The sequence below is a fragment of the Perognathus longimembris genome, chromosome 17, assembly GCF_023159225.1.
Source record: "Perognathus longimembris pacificus isolate PPM17 chromosome 17, ASM2315922v1, whole genome shotgun sequence".
NCBI lineage: Eukaryota > Metazoa > Chordata > Mammalia > Rodentia > Heteromyidae > Perognathus > Perognathus longimembris.
Window position 1 is genome coordinate 21,634,958 of NC_063177.1, and position 17,842 is coordinate 21,652,799.

Below are 17,842 nucleotides of genomic sequence, written 5' to 3' on the forward strand. Positions count from 1 at the left end.
CCTTGAGCAAAAAGGAAGCCAGGGACAGTGCTCAGGCCCTGAGTCCAAGGCCCAGGACTGGCAAAAAAAAAAAAAGTTAAAAGGGGGAATATGGATAGTACTGGGGGTACACAACTTCTATGAAAAGTCTTTATAAAGTAGCCAGAGCTGTTATTGCAGAAGCACTATTTGTTCTTAACTTTTAAAATTTGCCTCTGAAAGCATAAGTCTGGGCCATGCGGACCATGCGGAGATAAACACAGACAGGAGAAGGTTCATAAGGAGGTTTATTAGTGGGGCCATAGTTCCCACGCGAGAGGGAGCTACATGGCGTCTGCACCTTATCCAGGTGGCAGCTTTTCTGAATAGGAGTGGCTCATTAGGTATGGATGGATCTGGGGGCTAGAGGGAGAAGCTGAGGACCTGAGGCTAGGGAAATGCTAACAGCCTCAAGGAGATGTTTTGGCCAGAGCAGAGCGCCACTTCCTAGCCCCGCCTTTGTTAAACAAGCCACAGCCAGTCTGGATTAGTTTGGGGGTTGGGTTAGAATGGGTCCCTGGGGAATTAATAACCCAGGGCCCAGGGTATGCTTATGTTTCTACACAAGATGGCAGATCCTTCTGGCACCCACTCCGGTGGATCCAACAACGAATGCACCCAGAATTCCGAGATCGGGGTAAAACATCCTCATCCAAGTGATGAGGCCATTTGTATCCAGGCCTCGGCTGCTCTTAATCTCCGTAAGAGACCTCGAAGAGCAAGGACAGCCCCTCTGCCCTCATGGGGACAGGTAAAAGCTCTGTCCCACAAGGCCCAGCAAGTGGTGTTATCTACTGGAAAAACGTTGACTCCGGAACACATATTCCTGGCAACATGTGCACTGTTAACCTGTTCCTCAATGGCAGAGGCTTCATCAGAGGTAATGTATTGGGCCTATATTTCTAACCCTCCCTTATTGCGTCCATATTTATGGACAGAAGCCCGTCTCTGTTTCTACATCTATTCCCGATTTACTCTCTCCCCCTTATGGGTCTGGTATTCCAGTCTTTCCTATGGAAGAACGATCTTTTAACTTCTCTTACTCTCAGTTCTCCGTTCTCCATGTTAGCTCTTTAGATATCAATATTGGATTCAGCATGGAGGTTCATACAATTCTAGTAGAACTCGATTGATTAGAATGTCTTCTTGGTCTGTGGGATCTCATAAGATAGATAATTATCCTATTCCTGTTGGTCTGCCTAAATGTAACATTTTTACTTATCTGAACTTGAATCTTACTGAAAGGCTTTGGGAAAATTAGTAAGTACCGAGGCTGACCACAGGTCGGAGAATCATTCTCCCACATAGTAGGTAACCCAATTCCTCAGAGATCTAGGGATCTGCTCCAGGGCTAGCTCTTGCCACCAGTACCTTCACTATGAGTTACAGTCTTTCTGTATTTTTTTTCTTCTTCACAGCTCCAAAGACTTGCACTTTTTTTTTTTTTTGTCACTCCGGGGGCTTGACTCAGGAACAGGATGCTGTCCTTGAGCCTCTGAGTGCTCAAGGCTAGTGCTCTACCACTTGAGCCACAGCACCACTTCTGCTTATTCTGGGTAGTTTATTGAAAGTAAGAATCCCACAGACTTTCCTGCCTAGCCTTGATCCTTCGGCCTCCTAAGGCAGCTAGGATATACAGGTGTGGGCCACCGGTACAGACTCCAGACAAGACATGCCCTTTGAGAGTGAATTTCACTGTGCTGCCCAGAGTGGTACCTCTTAACTCTTGGCGGCAATAATTCCCACTTTAGTTCACCCAGTGCTGGGATAGGCACCAATTGCACTTTTTTGGTTCCTTAAGTGAAATGCCTTTCCCACCTAGCACGCACAGGAGCCCCCCTGGACATCTCTAAGACCACCAACGCTGTTTTCGGTTGCTGGCCTTCCTCTGAGGTTTTCCAGTCCCCGTCACTTCCCCCCCAACTGCGATGGCGCATTGACCCCATCACCCAGGTTGCTCGCCGGGCCGGTCGCAGTGGGTGGCCAGGCCGAGTCGTAGCACGTGGCAGGCCCTGAAACCCGCACGGCAGAACAGGTTTATCCCGTAACTGACGCGAAGTTTAAAAATTGGGCGCTGATAAGTAAACCTCTCTTTAATGATACTGGCAATCCTTTCAGGTTCTGTGTCCGTGACCCCGCCCGCCGGCCCGCCCGCCTTTCTCCGGCCACTCCTAGCTCCGGAGGCAAACTTACAAAACAACCGCCTGGGGTTTTAGCAACCGGAAGCAGGGAGGGAGGGCGGGCCAAAGGCTTAGACTCTGGCGAGAGGGCGGAGGCCCGCGCCACGTGACGCGCGCCTTGGCCAGGCCCCGCCTCCGCCGCAGTGCCTGACGGGAGGCGGAGAGCGAACGACGGTGTCGGCCATTTTGTGTCGGCTTCGTGTGGGACGCGGTGGTGGCCGTTGGCTCGGAAAAGTGGGCGATTTTTTTTTCCGCCTTGTTTTTCCTGCATTTCTTTTTATCTCTCCCCCCACCCCCATCCCGCTTCCTTTTATTTCGTCGATAGAGCGCAGATATGGGTCGCAAGAAGAAGAAGCAGCTGAAGCCGTGGTGTTGATATCCTTTGTGGGTTTGAGGTCGAGGCTGAGCTGGGGGTGCCGGCTGAAGAAGGCCGGGACGGGGAGGCTTGGATTTGGGCCTAGAGCGCCGAGCGCCTGGCTCTCAGGCCTCGGAGTGGGTGGCGTGCTGACTGGGTTCGGGCTCGGGAAGGCTTTTCGGAAAGCGGAGTCCCTAGGGCGAGAGAGTTTTGTGGGACTAGATTTGGTGCGAGCGGCGGCCTGGGCCCCGCCGCCAAGGGCGCGGCCCCTGAAGGCCCCAGGCCGCCGTTGTTTGGGTGACGATCCAACCGGGGGACTTTGTTCCTATGTAGTATGCTAATTAACTCCGGGGAGGATTGAGGAAGACCTTCTGGGGTGTCTCTCAGTCTCTTCCCCCCCCCCCCCCGCTCCTCCTCTCCCACTGCGTCTCTACCTCTCCCTCCCCCCCCTCCCCTTTCATATGTGGTTTAATAAAGGAGTTAAGTTAGTTGCCCCTAATTTTAAGCCGTTCTCCCCTCCCCTTCTCCCGGGTAGCTGAGAACTAGCTTCCGCCTTTTAACCCAGAGGCGCCTTAATCTTCAGGAAGCGATCTCTTACAGGGTGGAGTTTCTTGTCTCTACCAGCCAATTTTGTAGGACTTTGAAAAAAGCTTTTTAGAAGGTAAAAGTTCTTAGAATGTGACAGCCTAAAATAAAAATGGCTTCCCCCAGAAGTAATAACATTCTTAACGCTGAAATTGGTTTTTATTTATTTTAATTAATTCATAGCTGTGGCCGAGCTGCGTTTAATTGTACCTTAAAAAATGACAGCCTGGGTCACGAATTTTGTAAAGTGCTTGCTGAAAAGTCTTGAATAATGAGCTAAGAATTCTCAGTGTTGTAGATTTAACTCATCTGTGAGTTTTACTTTCCCCACCAGGGAAAGTAGATTCTGTGAAGTACCTAACCTCCCAAGACAGTAAGCAATTCTAGATTGCTGATTTGAAATGATAATCATCACAAAGTTAATCGGTTTGTGAATTCCTTGTATTTCAGTTATTTTTGTCATTTGTGTATGTAATGAGTTGTCTTGACATTTAAAATTTGACTCAAACTTACACAGAATTTTTTCCATGTGCATTTGTAAACGTGAAATACCAAACAAAACAAGCAGCTTCACCTTGACCAATACTTTAGATTATTGCCATGTGTCTGTTTTATTTGGTGGAGGTTTCTGGGGAACTGGAAATAGGGGAACATGTGTAATCTCAACTGTATAACTATCAAAAGTAAATTTTTTGTGAAGTCCTGTTTTTAGTGGTAATCTTAGCTCGGTTCCATAACTGAAAAATTTTAGAGTGGTTTAACACCAACTCTTAAGTTATCCTAACTTGCTACACACACATCTAGGCTCACACATGCTCCAGCTTCAGGCTGCTGGGATTACAGACTGGCACACTCAGTTGTGCCCATTCCTACAGATGGTTTCTATTATGGGCAAGGTCATTATGTTTTGTACCTTATCAATATTGATCAGGTATTGCAATAGGGACTTTGACGATGAGAAGATCCTAATACAGCACCAAAAAGCAAAGCATTTTAAATGCCATATATGTCATAAGAAATTATATACAGGACCTGGCTTAGCCATTCATTGCATGCAGGTAAGGATTTTTCTTTAGTATTTGTGTCCTTTCCATTTGAATATAATAGGAAAAAATTTCTTGAATTATCCTTATAATTTTAATTTTGTTTATATTTGTTGGGAGGAACACAAAAATTTGAGGGAAGCTGGGGAAAATGATACTGGAGACCCTTATTTATTTGTCATGTTTTTCTATTTCTGTGCACAAGCTCTACCACTGAGTTATGTATAAACACCAAGAAGATAAGCTGAACTACCTGTGGCAGAGGATCAGTGATTTAAGTTTTGTGAGCAGTATGGCCCTAAGAATTAAGTTACTAGCCACTACTCATGGCCACTCCTTTGTTATGGTCTGTTGGGGCTGGGCTTATTCTACAGACCTCTTTGAATGGTACAATTCTTTGCTTGAGAATGCCAGGGACTGTGCTCAGGCCCTGAGCCCCAAGTCCCAGAACCTGCCCGAAGAAAAAAGAATGGGTTGATAAATCCAGGATGGTCTCAAAGCCTTAATCCAGCCTCAGCCTTCTGAGTGCTCTGATTATAAGCCTGTCCCACTATGCTCGCCCTTAGTGTTTGCAATATGAGACTTCAGAGATGTGAAATCAGCAAGACAGAAGAAATGGAACAAGTCAGAGGCAGGGAGACATTACCAGGGTTAGAAATAAATTTATATGAAGGCTGGGGTGCATGTATAGCTTAGGTATATATCATTTACCCAAATAAATGTTAGGCTCTAGGCTATATCTCCAGTACTGAACAGCTAAATAAATAAATGAGTAAATTCAGTGTAGATTGTATTCACTCAAGGGCTTTATTGTAACAGTTTAGCCATGGGCCCTTAGCTTAATAATTTACAGAAGCAAGCCTGTGCTGGTGGCTTATGCCTGTAATTCCTAATTAGGCGGCTGAGATCTGAGGATCATAGTTCAGAGCCAATCCTTGAGACTCTTATCTCTAATTAGCCAAAACAAAGACAGAAATGGGGATGTGGCTGAAGTGGTAGAGTGCCAGGTTTTAGTGAAAAAGCTAAGGGATAGGCCCTGAGTTCAAGCTCTAGTACCAACAAATGAATCTTTGGATGAAATCAGTGCATAAAAGCTCTGCGTGCTTGTGACACAAATTAGTAATCCCAGAGCTCCAAAAGAGAGGCTATTACATAATGGATTTCAGATGTTTACTGAAGCAGCCATTAGTTTCGTATAGCTGTTAAATAAAATTGAAATTTCAGTTTTCTGGTCACGTACCCACATTTCTAGTGCTCACTAGCTACCTGTGGCTGGTGGATGAATTGAAGTCAGAAACATTTCCTTAAGCCACAGAAGATGACTATGGAACTTATTTGTATTACATATGTTTTAGGTACTGGGTATATAACAGTGAATAAAAATGTCTTCATTGTGTTTGCTATAGACTGTAAAGAAAAATAATTTACATAAATATAACTTGTAAAAGAAAAAACAGTAAGGACCTAAAAGAGTAGCTCACATCTATCTGCAAAGAGATTAAACAGTGAGAAACAGTATACAAGGAATGGCAAGGGAAAGGACTAAAGCACAGTTGCTACTTTAAGTTAATTCAAAATGAAATGGATTTGAAGAGACAGACACTGAAAACACCTTTTCTGGGGGGCTTCAACTGAGGACGTAGGTACCAGCACTGAGTTTTCATCTCAAGCTAGTGCGCTACCACTTTTGAGTCATTTGGTACAGCATTATCCTTAAGCAAAAAAGCTCAGGGACAGGCCCTAGGCTCTGAGTTCAAACTCTGTGACCCCCCAGGCAAAAAAGGTCTTCCTCTTGGGCACTAGTCATACCTGTAATCCTAGCTACTGCTAGGGTTGAGGTTTGAAGCCAGTCCTGGCAAGAAAAGTTCAGAAGACTTACCTCAAATTAACGACCAAAGAGCACTGGAGAGGTGGCTCCAGCAGATCAGTAACTAGCCTTGGGCAATCTAGGTCAAGGACAGTGTCCAGACTTGAGTTCAAGCCCCAGGACCAGCATACTTGCGCATGCACAGGCAAGAATAGCTATACATTCTGGGGGCTGGGAATATGGCCTAGTGGTAAAGTCCTTGCCTCACATACTTGAAGCCCTGGGTTCAATTCCTCAGAACCACATATATAGAAAAAGCCAGGGCTGGGGATATGGCCTAGTGGCAAGAGTGCCTGCCTCATATACATGAGGCCCTGGGTTCGATTCCCCAGCACCACATATACAGAAAATGGCCAGAAGTGGCGCTGTGGCTCAAGTGGCAGAGTGCTAGCCTTGAGCAAAAAAGAAGCCAGGGACAGTGCTCAGGCCCTGAGTCCAAGCCCCAGGACTGGCCAAAAAAACAAAACAAAAGAAAAAGCCAGAAGTGGAGTTGTGGCTCAAGAGGTAGAGTGCTAGCTAGCCTTGAGCAAAAAGAAGCCAGGGACAGTGCTCCGGCCCCGAGTCCAAGCCCCAGGACTGGCCAAAAAAAAAGAGTGCTATAAGTTCTGAAAGTGGGAGTATATTCCTTGGTATCAAGTGGATAGAAAGGGGGTGTAAATATGCTCTGCCATAAGCCATTCCTAGCATTCAGAAGCTAAAAGATTGGTAAAAATCCATCCAAGGAGTCTGGAAAGAAAACCAAGAAGCATACCTTTCACAGCCAGTGAAGTATTTCAAGGAGTTTGAGTCATGGTAGTGGTTGATGAGGGAGGTAAGTTGACTGTGAGGTTGCCATTGTAAAAGAGGGTGAAAGCTTGAAGAACTTTGAAGAGAAGCAAGAAGTATTGAGTTCAATCTTTTTTTTTTTTTGCTGGTCCTGGTCCGTGCTCCTGGTCCTAAAATAACTTAAAAATACTTCATAAAGTGATTTTTGTTTATGTAATGGAAGTTTTATTTTTTAATGCTAGGTGCATAAGGAGACAATAGATGCTGTACCAAATGCAATACCTGGGAGAACAGACATTGAGTTGGAAATATATGGTATGGAAGGTATTCCAGAAAAAGACATGGATGAAAGACGTCGACTTCTTGAACAGAAAACACAAGGTAAATATTTTGGAGTGAGAATAGTGCTGATTTCAAGAATAAATTTGATTGTAGATTTGGAAGTCTTCTATTGTAAAGGAGACTAGATCATCTGCTTCCTAAGTAGCTCAGATTGTTGGTGTATACTATCATAGAATTGTAATATTACATACTGTTTTTCCTATATGTCTTTACATGTTTTTGTTTTGTTTTGTTTTGTTTTTTTTGCCAGTCCTGGGGCTTGGGGCTTGAACTCAGGGCCTGACCACTGTCCCTGGCTTTTTGCTTAAGGATAGCACTCTGCCAACTTGAGCCACAGTGCCACTTCTGGCCATTTTCTATATATGTGGTGCGGAGGAATAGAACCTAGGGCTTCATGTATACAAGGCAAGCACTTGCCTCTAGGCCATATTCCCAGCCCATGTCTTACATGTTTAGTAGTGGTGTTTGTTTGACTTGGTGTTTGAACTTCAGACTGTTAAGATTGTAGAAATTTACTAATCTATTTTTTTTGGGGGGGGGGGGCAGTCCTGGGCCTTGAACTCGGCCTGAGTACTGTCCCTGGCTTCTTTTTGCTCAAGGCTAGCACTTTGCCACTGGAGCCACAGCGCCACTTCTGGCCGTTTTCTGTATATGTGGTGCTGGGGAATCGAACCCAGGGCCTCATGTCTACAAGGCAAGCACTCTTGCCACTAGGCCATATCCCCAGCCCCGAAATTCACTAATCTATTAAGCTTTTTTGTTTAAAGTAAAACTGAGCCCAGTGCCAGTGGTTTACGCCTGTAATCCTAGCGGCTTGGCCAGCCACAGCAAGTCTTTGTGAGACTCCAATTAACCACTCAAACTGGAAGTGGTGCTGTGGCTGGAGTGGTAAAGCACTAGCCTTGAGGCTCAGGGTCATTGCCCCTAGGCCCCCCCCCCCCCCCCCCCCAGTTCAAGCCTCACAACTAACAAAAGAAAAAAGTGAAACTGATTTGAGGCCATTGCTGGGGTTGAACTCAGGGCCTGAGCATTGTCCCTGTCTTCTTTTTTGATCAAGGCTAGCACTCTGCCACTTGAGCCACAGTAACACTTCAGGAATTGAACCCAAGTCTTCATGTATACGAGGGGAGCACTTTACCACTAGGCCATATTTCTAGCCCCTTATTTTTGCTTTTAATAGCAGGATGTTGACACTTGGAAGAATGTAGGTTTTGAATATTTTACTTAAAATACTATCTGAACAATTTTTTCGCAGAGAGTCAAAAAAAGAAGCAACAAGATGATTCTGATGAATATGATGATGATGACTCTGCAGCTTCAACTTCATTTCAGCCACAGCCTGTTCAGCCTCAACAAGGTTATATCCCACCAATGGTCCAGCCAGGACTGCCACCAGTTCCAGGAGCACCAGGAATGCCGCCAGGTAGCACACGAAGTTGTTTGAAATTTAACATTTTAAAGTTTTTATTGATAGAGCATAGAAGTGTTCCTTCTGAGCATGGGACATGGTTCAGTTTCAAATTCATTACTATCCCGCCCTCCAAAAAGTATTTTGTCCTTATAACCCTTAAATTTGTAATTGTTTTGTTGCAATTCTTTATTTGTAGGCATACCTCCATTAATGCCAGGTGTTCCTCCTCTGATGCCAGGAATGCCACCAGTTATGCCAGGCATGCCACCTGGGTAAGGATTTTTAATTGGCTCTTGAGCGTTTGTCTAGTAATTATTAATATGAATTAAGTCCTTTTTTTTTTTTTTTTTGCTTCTAGAAAGTATGGGTTCTAAAAGTTTTCGCTAATAAAGGGTCAGCTAATAAATTTGAGGTATAAATTTGCCTCTCAGAATAATAGCGTTTTGGGCTTTAGAATGTTTATAAGGAACCACCTGCTTCTGCTAGATTTGCTGTAATTGGAATAATTGAAGATTTGACTTTCTGAGATTCAGAACTGCCCCATCACACTTTCTATTTGTGTGCAGAGAAAACTCTTTAATTTGTCAAAGCATCAGTAAAAACTATACTGAATCTGAGGTACTTAAGTGTTTTGTGATGAGAGGTATACAATACACTTTCCCACTGTATTTTGAAAATCACAGTTAGATTTTGATTTTGTCATACATTTTCACAGATTGCATCATCAGAGAAAATACACCCAGTCATTTTGCGGTGAAAACATGTAAGCATTTCATTCATAATGTAATTTAGGCCGTATATGGTCATAATGTCATTTTGTGTGTGTTTATTGATAGCTATTTAGTTGAATTCAGAAATATTCTAACCTTCCTCACTAAAACATAAATTTGCAAGCTAATTGACACAGGTCTCTTAAGGAAAAGAATTTAAACATCTTTGAGGAAACGACCGTTAAAAAGTGCTGAGACCTGCTAAACTGATAAGCAAAAGTATTCTGCTAAATGAATCATGCTTTATTATAGATTGTCTTCTTCCAATTAGAAATTATTATATAGAAGTTACACTTCTGATGACATGATTTGGGACTTTGGGGACTAGCTCAGTGGTAAGAGAACATGCCTAGCATACTCCAGGCCCTATTATCAGTCCTCAGCACCAAGAAACCTAGGTCTTGACAAACTTAAAGTGAATTGGACACTGATGTGAAGGTGAACTTTTTCTAGGAGAAAGCTTGATGCGCATATATTTTTATTTAAATCATGGTTTGGTATTATATATCTATTGTAAAGAATCACCAGACAGCCAGGCGCTGGTGTCTCATGCCTAGAATCCTAACTACTCAGGCAGCTGAGATCTGAGGATTGTAGTTCAAAGCCAGGGAGGTCTGTGAGCCTCTTATCTCCAGACAGTTAACCACTAAAAAGCCAGAAGGGAGTGTGGCTCAAAGTGGTAGAGAACTAATCTTGAGTAAAAAAGCTCAGGGAGAATGTCTAGGCTCTTCAGTGTAAGCAAAAAAAAGTCTCTGGGAGTCTTGAGTCTACTTCTGATTAATTTTAATTCTTATTCTGGTACATTTACATTGAGTATTTTTCTGTTGAAAATTCTGACAACTAAAGTGGAATTTTTCTAATTATGTGGATATTTGACAAATGAAACAAAAGATTCTGTTTTCTAGTTAAACATTACATTTTAGGCAAAATCTAATGCTCGTTATCAGTCACTTCGTTTTGTCAAAGACAATTTTTCTCACTTTATGGTAAATGGTGTTTATTAGGTTTTAGAGGATTTATTTTAATATGATTGTTGTAGTATATGATTGGTTCTTTCAACTTGATTTATTTCAACATTGAGATCAAATTAAATTCTTTGTTGTTTCAGGCTATAGCCAAAATGTTTTCTTGTGGTCTATACTGTTAATTAACATTGTTTCTTGAAATGTATTTGCTTTTTAATAGAATGATGCCAATGGGTGGAATGATGCCACCTGGACCTGGAATACCTCCTCTGATGCCTGGAATGCCACCAGGTATGATGTGTTAAATAATTTCCTTCAGGATAATGTGAACTCAGTATGGGAGAGCATGTCCCTTAGCCTTTTCACTTAAAGGCTTGGCTCTACCACTTGAGCCACAGCTCCACTTCATTTCTTTGTTAATTAATTGGAGAGAAGTCTTGTGGATTGTCTGCCTGGGCTGGCTTTGAATTGTGGTCCTCTGATCTCAACCTCCTTTGTAGCTTGGATTACAGGCAAGAGCTACCAGTGCTTAGCTTTTTGTTTGAGGGGAGAAGGGTTACTGGGGCCAGGGCCCAGAACATTGTACTTTGCCTCTGAGTTTCTAAATCAGTAAACATCAGTACTGTTTTGTCCATTTTCAGGGTTTTGTGGTATTTTACACATGAAAGTGCTATAAAGGAAAAGTTTGAGAAGTAACTGTGGTCAGGACCAAGTACCGAAGTTCCTGGACTACTGAGTTGTTTGGCAGAGAGTGGGGTGTGTCCGTCTGTTCCCGAACTTGAACTCAGGGCCTAAATGCTATCCCTGAGCACTTGGCAGAAGTTCTAGTTTGGGTTTTATGATGGTTGATGGAAATAAGAGTCTCACAGACTTTCCTGCACAGGCTTGCTTTGAACAATGATCCTCAGATTTCAGCCTCCTGGGTAGCTAGGATTACAGGCATGAATCACTGGCTAAATGTTGCATTGACTGTGTCTGCGCACCCCTCTCCCTCATTTCTGTTGCAGGTATGCCTCCCCCTGTTCCACGTCCTGGAATTCCTCCAATGACTCAAGCACAGGCTGTTTCAGCACCAGGTATTCTTAATAGGCCACCTGCACCAACAGCAACAGTACCTGCTCCACAGCCTCCAGTTACTAAGCCTCTTTTCCCCAGTGCTGGACAGGTAAGGTGAAATCACTAAAAAAGGTCTGCACTTATACTTGGGTAGTGTTTACCACAGGTTAAATAAACAACCTCTCATTTTTCATTTTTACATGTCATGATTCTCTAGTTTTAAAGTGTGAAGATGCATGAATAGTTAATTTGTCATCCTGGTTATAAACTGGAAATGAACAATGAAATTTTGCTGATTTAAATATAAAATGCTGAGATGTTACTGTTTCCCTCTTGAACTGTAATTGTAACTGGAATGAGGCCAAAGCCAAAGATGAAAGTCTTTTAAGATTAGCAGAACAATTCTTGGAGCCTGATCCAACTTAGAATGGTGCTGTGTTCTTTTGGAAGGGCATCATACAAGGGCTTTCAATTTAGTCAAACTTAGTTCCTCAATGGTCTTGTCTTGTAAAACCTTTTCCAAAATATACTGAAAGATGCTTCTGTTACATGTGAACGCATAACAACTGACACCTTTGGTTTTTTTTTAAATTACATTTAGAATTAGTAGATGTGTTTTAAGATAATTAGGATTTACTTTTTTTTTTTTTAGATTATTGGATGCATAGTTCTCCTACTTGTGGATACTCAATTAAAATTATTGCTTTTAAGCTGGGGACTGATGACTCATGCATGCCTTATTCAGGAGGCTGACATCTGAGCATCATAATTGAAGTCAGCCTGTGTAGGAGAGTCTGTGAGACTCTGATCTCCAATTAACCACCAAAAAGCCAGAAATGGAACTGTTAGCCCACTAGCCTTGAGCACAAAAGCTGACAGTGACCCAGGACTTGAATTCAAGGCCACAGAAGTACACGTATTAAAAAATAGATATACCTTCTGTACAACACCTTGACAATAAAATTACACACACACACAACCATTAAGCATATTGACTTAATGCTTTTGTGATTTGGGTTGGAAATTTTGTTTGAAATGTTCACATTGGCATTGATCTTTTGTAGAAATTGATAATAGAATTGAAATGTCACTAATGTATCTTTATCAGTTTAAAGTATTTTAATTCCGCAATGTAAAACATACTAGTTTTAGAAAAGAAATGGTGGTTACGTAGGTTTATTGGTAACCGAATTTTTAAAAGGTTTTGAGGCTCACACTTTTCACTGCTATTGTAAATGCCTTAGCTGCCTACCTCTAAGTACATGACATTTGATTGCATTAAATTTTGCATTTATAAAAATGCAATCCATACTGAAAGTCTGCCACGTGGCTTATTTTTTACCCATTTGTTTGGAGACTTTTCATTGTTTCCTTTCTTTTATGCTACAGATGGGGACACCTGTCACAAGCTCAAGTACAGCTTCATCCAATTCAGAAAGTCTGTCTGCATCTTCTAAAGCTCTGTTTCCTAGCACAGCACAAGTACGCAGGAAGTTGCAGTTTAAAATTGTTAAAATGGCTTTATAACTTAACCCTTTGGACCCTACTTTAAAGCTAAATCCTTATTAGTAAAAATATGTATTGTTTAGTATTTTAAAAGTAAAATTATGATAATCAACAATGATATTTGAACTCATACTAACAACCAAAAACAAAAAGCCCAAAGTGTACCCCATACTCGGTTCTAAAGGGTTAAAGCATGTGAGCAGTAAATGCATTATAATAGTGGCCAGTGGTTAGTTTGATGCATGGTTAAGCTAGTTTTGGTTTATGCAGTTTAATGCATCACATCCTGTGTAAGGAAATTTTAGTACTCTGCATTTTGGTTCTAAAGTTGACCTAGTTGAAGATTGAGATACTTGTATTATGAAAGGTATAACTCATTTGTTTTGAGAACATAGCACAACTGGTAATGCAACTTGTATAGCTACTGTGAGACTGCTTCAACTCCCAGTATTGCAAAAAGTGTGTGTGTGTGTGTGTGTGTGTGTGTGTGTGTGTTACTGATAACTTCTTAATTAGGAGCTTGCTAAGTTAGTTTCTAGCATTACCATTTTTCCTTGCTGCTCAGGAGTCTGCTCAGGATCTTGTGACTCTAGTTACCCTGGCAAAATGCCAGGGTATATGTGTGCCTCTAGTAGTAGAGTGCCAGACATGAGCAGAAAAGCAAGCATAAAGCCTTAAATTCAAGGACTGGTACTGGCACATAATGTTAGAACAGTAAAAATAGAAAAAAGACGATCACATTAGGCACTTCGTTAATATGATTCTGTAATCTGGAACATACAGAACATTAAACTTTTGTTAGGGGACATCTAAGATATTACATATATATACTCTTGTTTCCTTTATTACTGTCTTTAACCCAAGAAATTTTGAAAGAGCATTTATATGTTAGACGTAATTTCGTTTCATTTGAAGTGTAGTCCTTTATTTCATTTTTTAAAAAGATAATCTATACTGGTAGATACAGTCAGCTTTGTGTTTTGAAGTTTCATTAATGAAGGATCGTATTTTGCAGGCTCAGGCAGCTGTCCAAGGACCTGTTGGTACTGATTTCAAGCCCTTAAACAATACTCCTGCAACAACTACAGAACCCCCAAAGCCTACATTCCCTGCTTATACACAGTCTACTGCTTCAACCACTAGTACAACAAATAGTACTGCAGCAAAACCAGCAGCTTCAATAACAAGTAAGCCTGCTACACTTACAACCACCAGTGCAACCAGTAAGTTGATCCATCCAGATGAGGATATATCACTGGTAAGTTGTGTGTAATTGTTTACTGGTAGCATTGTCTTTAAAAACCCAAACAGCTACTATAGCACTCTAGCTATTTGGAAGTTGTTAAATGTACTTGAGTAGTTTTAAGATCCCATTTAACCCTTCCCAAGGGTTTCTTGCTGTCTTGTTTCCCATGTATCTGGGATAACAGATACATATATCATTCTTCAGTTTTTATTGGTTGAGGTGGGTTGTCAGGATGTTTTTATCTAGGATTTCCTGAGATCCTCCTGATCTCAGCCTCCAGAATAGCTAGAATGACAGGGGTAAGCTACTGTGCTTTAGTCACTTCTGTAAGTTGGATTTTTACTGTTATAAAGTGATTCAGTTAGACTTGTTTCCATGTACCGATTGAAGAAATAGTTAAGTGAAGATAGAGCCTGAAGATCCCCTATCGGGAGGGGGTATTTAGAATTTTAATTATAATACTTAAGTTTTTGTTGAGGTTTTTAGTGTGTATATAGAGCAGAGTGTCCTCAAAAATAGAATCCTGGGGAATATGGCCTAGTGGTAGAGTGCTTCCCTCGTATACATGAGGCTCTGGGTTTGATTCCTCAGCACCACATACATAGAAAAAGCCAGAAGTGGCTCAAGAGGTAGAGTGAGCAAGAAGAAGCTAGGGACAAGCCCCAGTACTGGCAAAAAAAATTTAATAGAATCCTTTTCCTTCAGCCTCTTCCCAGTTCTTAGATTGCATGTTTGTGCCTACATACTCAAGCTAAGATTGTTTCTTGTTGAAACAGTTTATAGTTCCTAGTTGCTAGCTGTATTACAAGTATAAAAACAGGTGAGATTTTAAGGCATGGAAATACTGTGTATTAGACTGGTTTGTGAGAATAGGACTAGTAGCAAGTGTAAATTAAAAAAAAATGACCATTATAATATTTTTTATGTTTATTGGGCCTCTGTAATCATGTGTTTTGTGCTTATTTGTGTTCTCAGGAAGAAAGAAGGGCACAGTTACCTAAATATCAACGTAATCTTCCTCGGCCAGGACAGGCCCCAATTGGTAACCCACCAGTTGGACCAATTGGAGGTATGATGCCACCACAGCCAGGCATCCCACAACAGCAAGGAATGAGACCACCAATGCCACCTCATGGTATTAATTTTTTGTTATGATATCTCTTACATGTACTGAATTTATCTGATTGCTCATATATATATTAAGTATTAAGTATATCTGTGAAATACTTTGTGCTTAAAATTACAATGCATAGACCCACTTAATCTTCTCTCTCTCTTTTTTTTTTGTGTGTGTGTGTGTCTTTAAATGTTATAGGTCAGTATGGTGGTCATCATCAAGGCATGCCAGGTTACCTTCCTGGAGCTATGCCACCGTATGGGCAGGGACCGCCAATGGTACCCCCTTATCAAGGTGGGCCTCCTCGACCTCCAATGGGAATGAGACCTCCTGTAATGTCGCAAGGTGGCCGTTACTGATCTTACTTCATCCAATCTAATAGGTTTGGAGATTAAACCTTTTCTCAACTTGTGCTGTTTATATAGCCAAGCTTCCGTCAATAAGGCTTCATTGTGACTTTAACAAACATTATCTTCCCACATACCAGGAACTATTGGACATTTATTTTACATGGGAAAAATTATTTGGAATAATAAAGCAGGAATTTTTCCTGAAGTTGCAATTTATACTGTATGGCTTCTTTTTCATGTTTCATCTAGGTTTTTAGAAGTGAAGTATAGTAAATTTGGTTCGTTAAATTGTGAAGGCGCTGGAACATACCACCTTAATAAAGGCAAGTTCTGTAAGCTTACATTGCTATTTGTAAAGTTATGCCTTCACAGCATTTAAGATGCTGTTGGACTTCCACGTCCCCAACCTATCTTGGTGAGGGCTGTAACTGTTTCCAAGTACCTGTACATTGGAAGTCTGAATGTGTAACTATTTAATGTATTTAGAGTTCCTCATGTTGCAGGGTGTAAGAAATCTGACCCACCATGGTCATGTGACTTCTGTACTGTTAAACTTCATTGTAATAAAATGAAAGAAAAATTTATGCCTTTTTATTCATAACCCAGCTGTGGACCACTGCCTGAAAGGTTTGTACAGATGCATGCTACAATAGATGTCCACATAATAAACTTCATAGTTACCAATGCAGTTTTTGATATATCATTGGATTTTCTTGAGTTGTAGATTGTTTCTTAGTTGCATGTTAATGCTTCAGTTAACAGCAACAAAAAACAGATATATATGAACCATTATGTAATGGGTCTGAAACCTATATTGTATCACCTTCCATATCCGTTGGTGTCATCAGATGTGTTAGGAATTTATAAGTGTAAATCTTCATTCTACCTTTTGAGATGTTTAGAGCCTATTGCCAGACCTATTTGTTTGCTTCGATTTTGACAAATGAGTACTGCATGGACCTCAGAAGCTTTTCAGGTGCAAACTTCTAGAAGCTTAGGTGCATGCAGTAGTAGCTTTTTGTGCTGTTAATAGATGTGCCTCCTAGGACGATTTGATGGCCAACATGTACATTGGTAATTTATGATGTTCCTGGAACTACTTATTAAATAGCTTTCTTCTGTACCTAAAGCCTACATAGCTTTCAGCTTTTCATCATTACAAATTTTGAATGTTACTGTGGAGAACCTTCCTGTAGAGTTGATGCTGTTAGTGTTTTGTTCTGCGGGTTGTTTTTTTTTCCTTCTTCTTAAGTATTTTTCTAATCTTTTTCCAGAATAGTTTTAAGATTAAATAAAATCTAAGACAGGTGCTGGATGGCTCATTCCTATAATCCTAGCTCCTCAGGAGGCTGAGATCTGAGGATCGCAGTTTCAAGCCAGACCAGGCAGAAAAGTCTGAAACTTTTACCTCCAACAAATTACCAAAAAGCCAGAGGTGAAGCTGTTTCTCAACTAGTAGACTACAAGCTTTGAGCACAAAAGCTCAGAAAATGTCCAGTCCCTGAGTTCAACTGTCAGGACCAGGGGGGAAAAATAGTATCAAATTATCTATGCCAAGTAATTACCAGTAAAATGAACTAGAGATTTTTTGAATGTAAAATTAACATTTCTAAGTATGGAAACAAGATGTAAAATCTAATGCTTTAAAGGAAAATTGGCTTTAATTTTGTAGGAAAATATGGAGCAAAATGTATTAACTACAGAATGGCTAAAATTCCTAGATTTCTATGATACTGAAATCTCGTATTTTAACGATTTTTATTGCTGCTTTGCTGTGTCACTTTTGAGGAGCCAGAATCCGTTCCTATTATCTATGTAGACCACTAGTATTTTGCAGTTAACTTGGTAGCAAGATTTTTTGCTCTCTGAAGTATGAAGAGAACTTGAAAAATAAATGACAGTTAACATGCATGGCACTTAAACACATAATTTCCCTTGTTTTGTGGCTATATTGCTCAGAGGTAGCGTACCCATTTTGGTACATTGAAAACATAGTTTTTGCATGCATCCAAGCATATGTTAAGCTTCTAGATAATATCTTTTGCCTGACTGCTTCTAAGGTCCTTAAGTGTGGATGAATCAAGAGAAGAAATGATGTAAAAAAAACCCAAAACTCTTGACTAATGCCGCTTCGTTAGTCCTTACAGACTTACTTTTGGGATTTGACATTTTGAGGTGGACACTGGGTCCTATATATAATTAAGGAAGTTGTAAGATTAATAGGGCTGGCAATTTTGGCTCTCCTGACAACTCTTCATATATAACC

The 17,842-nt window shown here is 41.0% G+C and overlaps 1 protein-coding gene across 2 annotated transcripts; it reads left to right on the forward strand.

The window, feature by feature from the left end:
• The first annotated feature begins 2,362 nt into the window (after window positions 1-2,362).
• Window positions 2,363-16,350, forward strand: Znf207 (zinc finger protein 207). 2 transcript variants are annotated; one of them, XM_048366496.1, is made up of 12 exons: window positions 2,363-2,573; window positions 4,070-4,196; window positions 7,056-7,194; window positions 8,411-8,578; window positions 8,763-8,838; window positions 9,282-9,329; window positions 10,522-10,592; window positions 11,309-11,466; window positions 12,747-12,839; window positions 13,879-14,121; window positions 15,085-15,244; window positions 15,425-16,350. In XM_048366496.1, the coding sequence occupies exons 1-12, from the start codon at window positions 2,533-2,535 to the stop codon at window positions 15,583-15,585; spliced, it is 1,485 nt and encodes a 494-aa protein (XP_048222453.1). In that variant the 5' UTR covers window positions 2,363-2,532; the 3' UTR covers window positions 15,586-16,350. The 2 variants fall into 2 exon arrangements, with proteins under 2 accessions (XP_048222453.1, XP_048222454.1); XM_048366497.1 differs by lacking the exon at window positions 12,747-12,839.
• The last annotated feature ends 1,492 nt before the right edge of the window (window positions 16,351-17,842 follow it).

Excerpts from the sequence above, each read along its gene's own strand:
- Znf207 (XM_048366496.1), top strand. The coding sequence starts at position 2,533 with ATGGGTCGCAAGAAGAAGAAGCAGCTGAAGCCGTGGTGTTG. Across the intron at positions 8,839-9,281 it reads ATGCCAGGCATGCCACCTGG|ATTGCATCATCAGAGAAAAT; the intron begins GTAAGGATTTTT and ends ACATTTTCACAG. Across the intron at positions 14,122-15,084 it reads CAGATGAGGATATATCACTG|GAAGAAAGAAGGGCACAGTT; the intron begins GTAAGTTGTGTG and ends TTGTGTTCTCAG.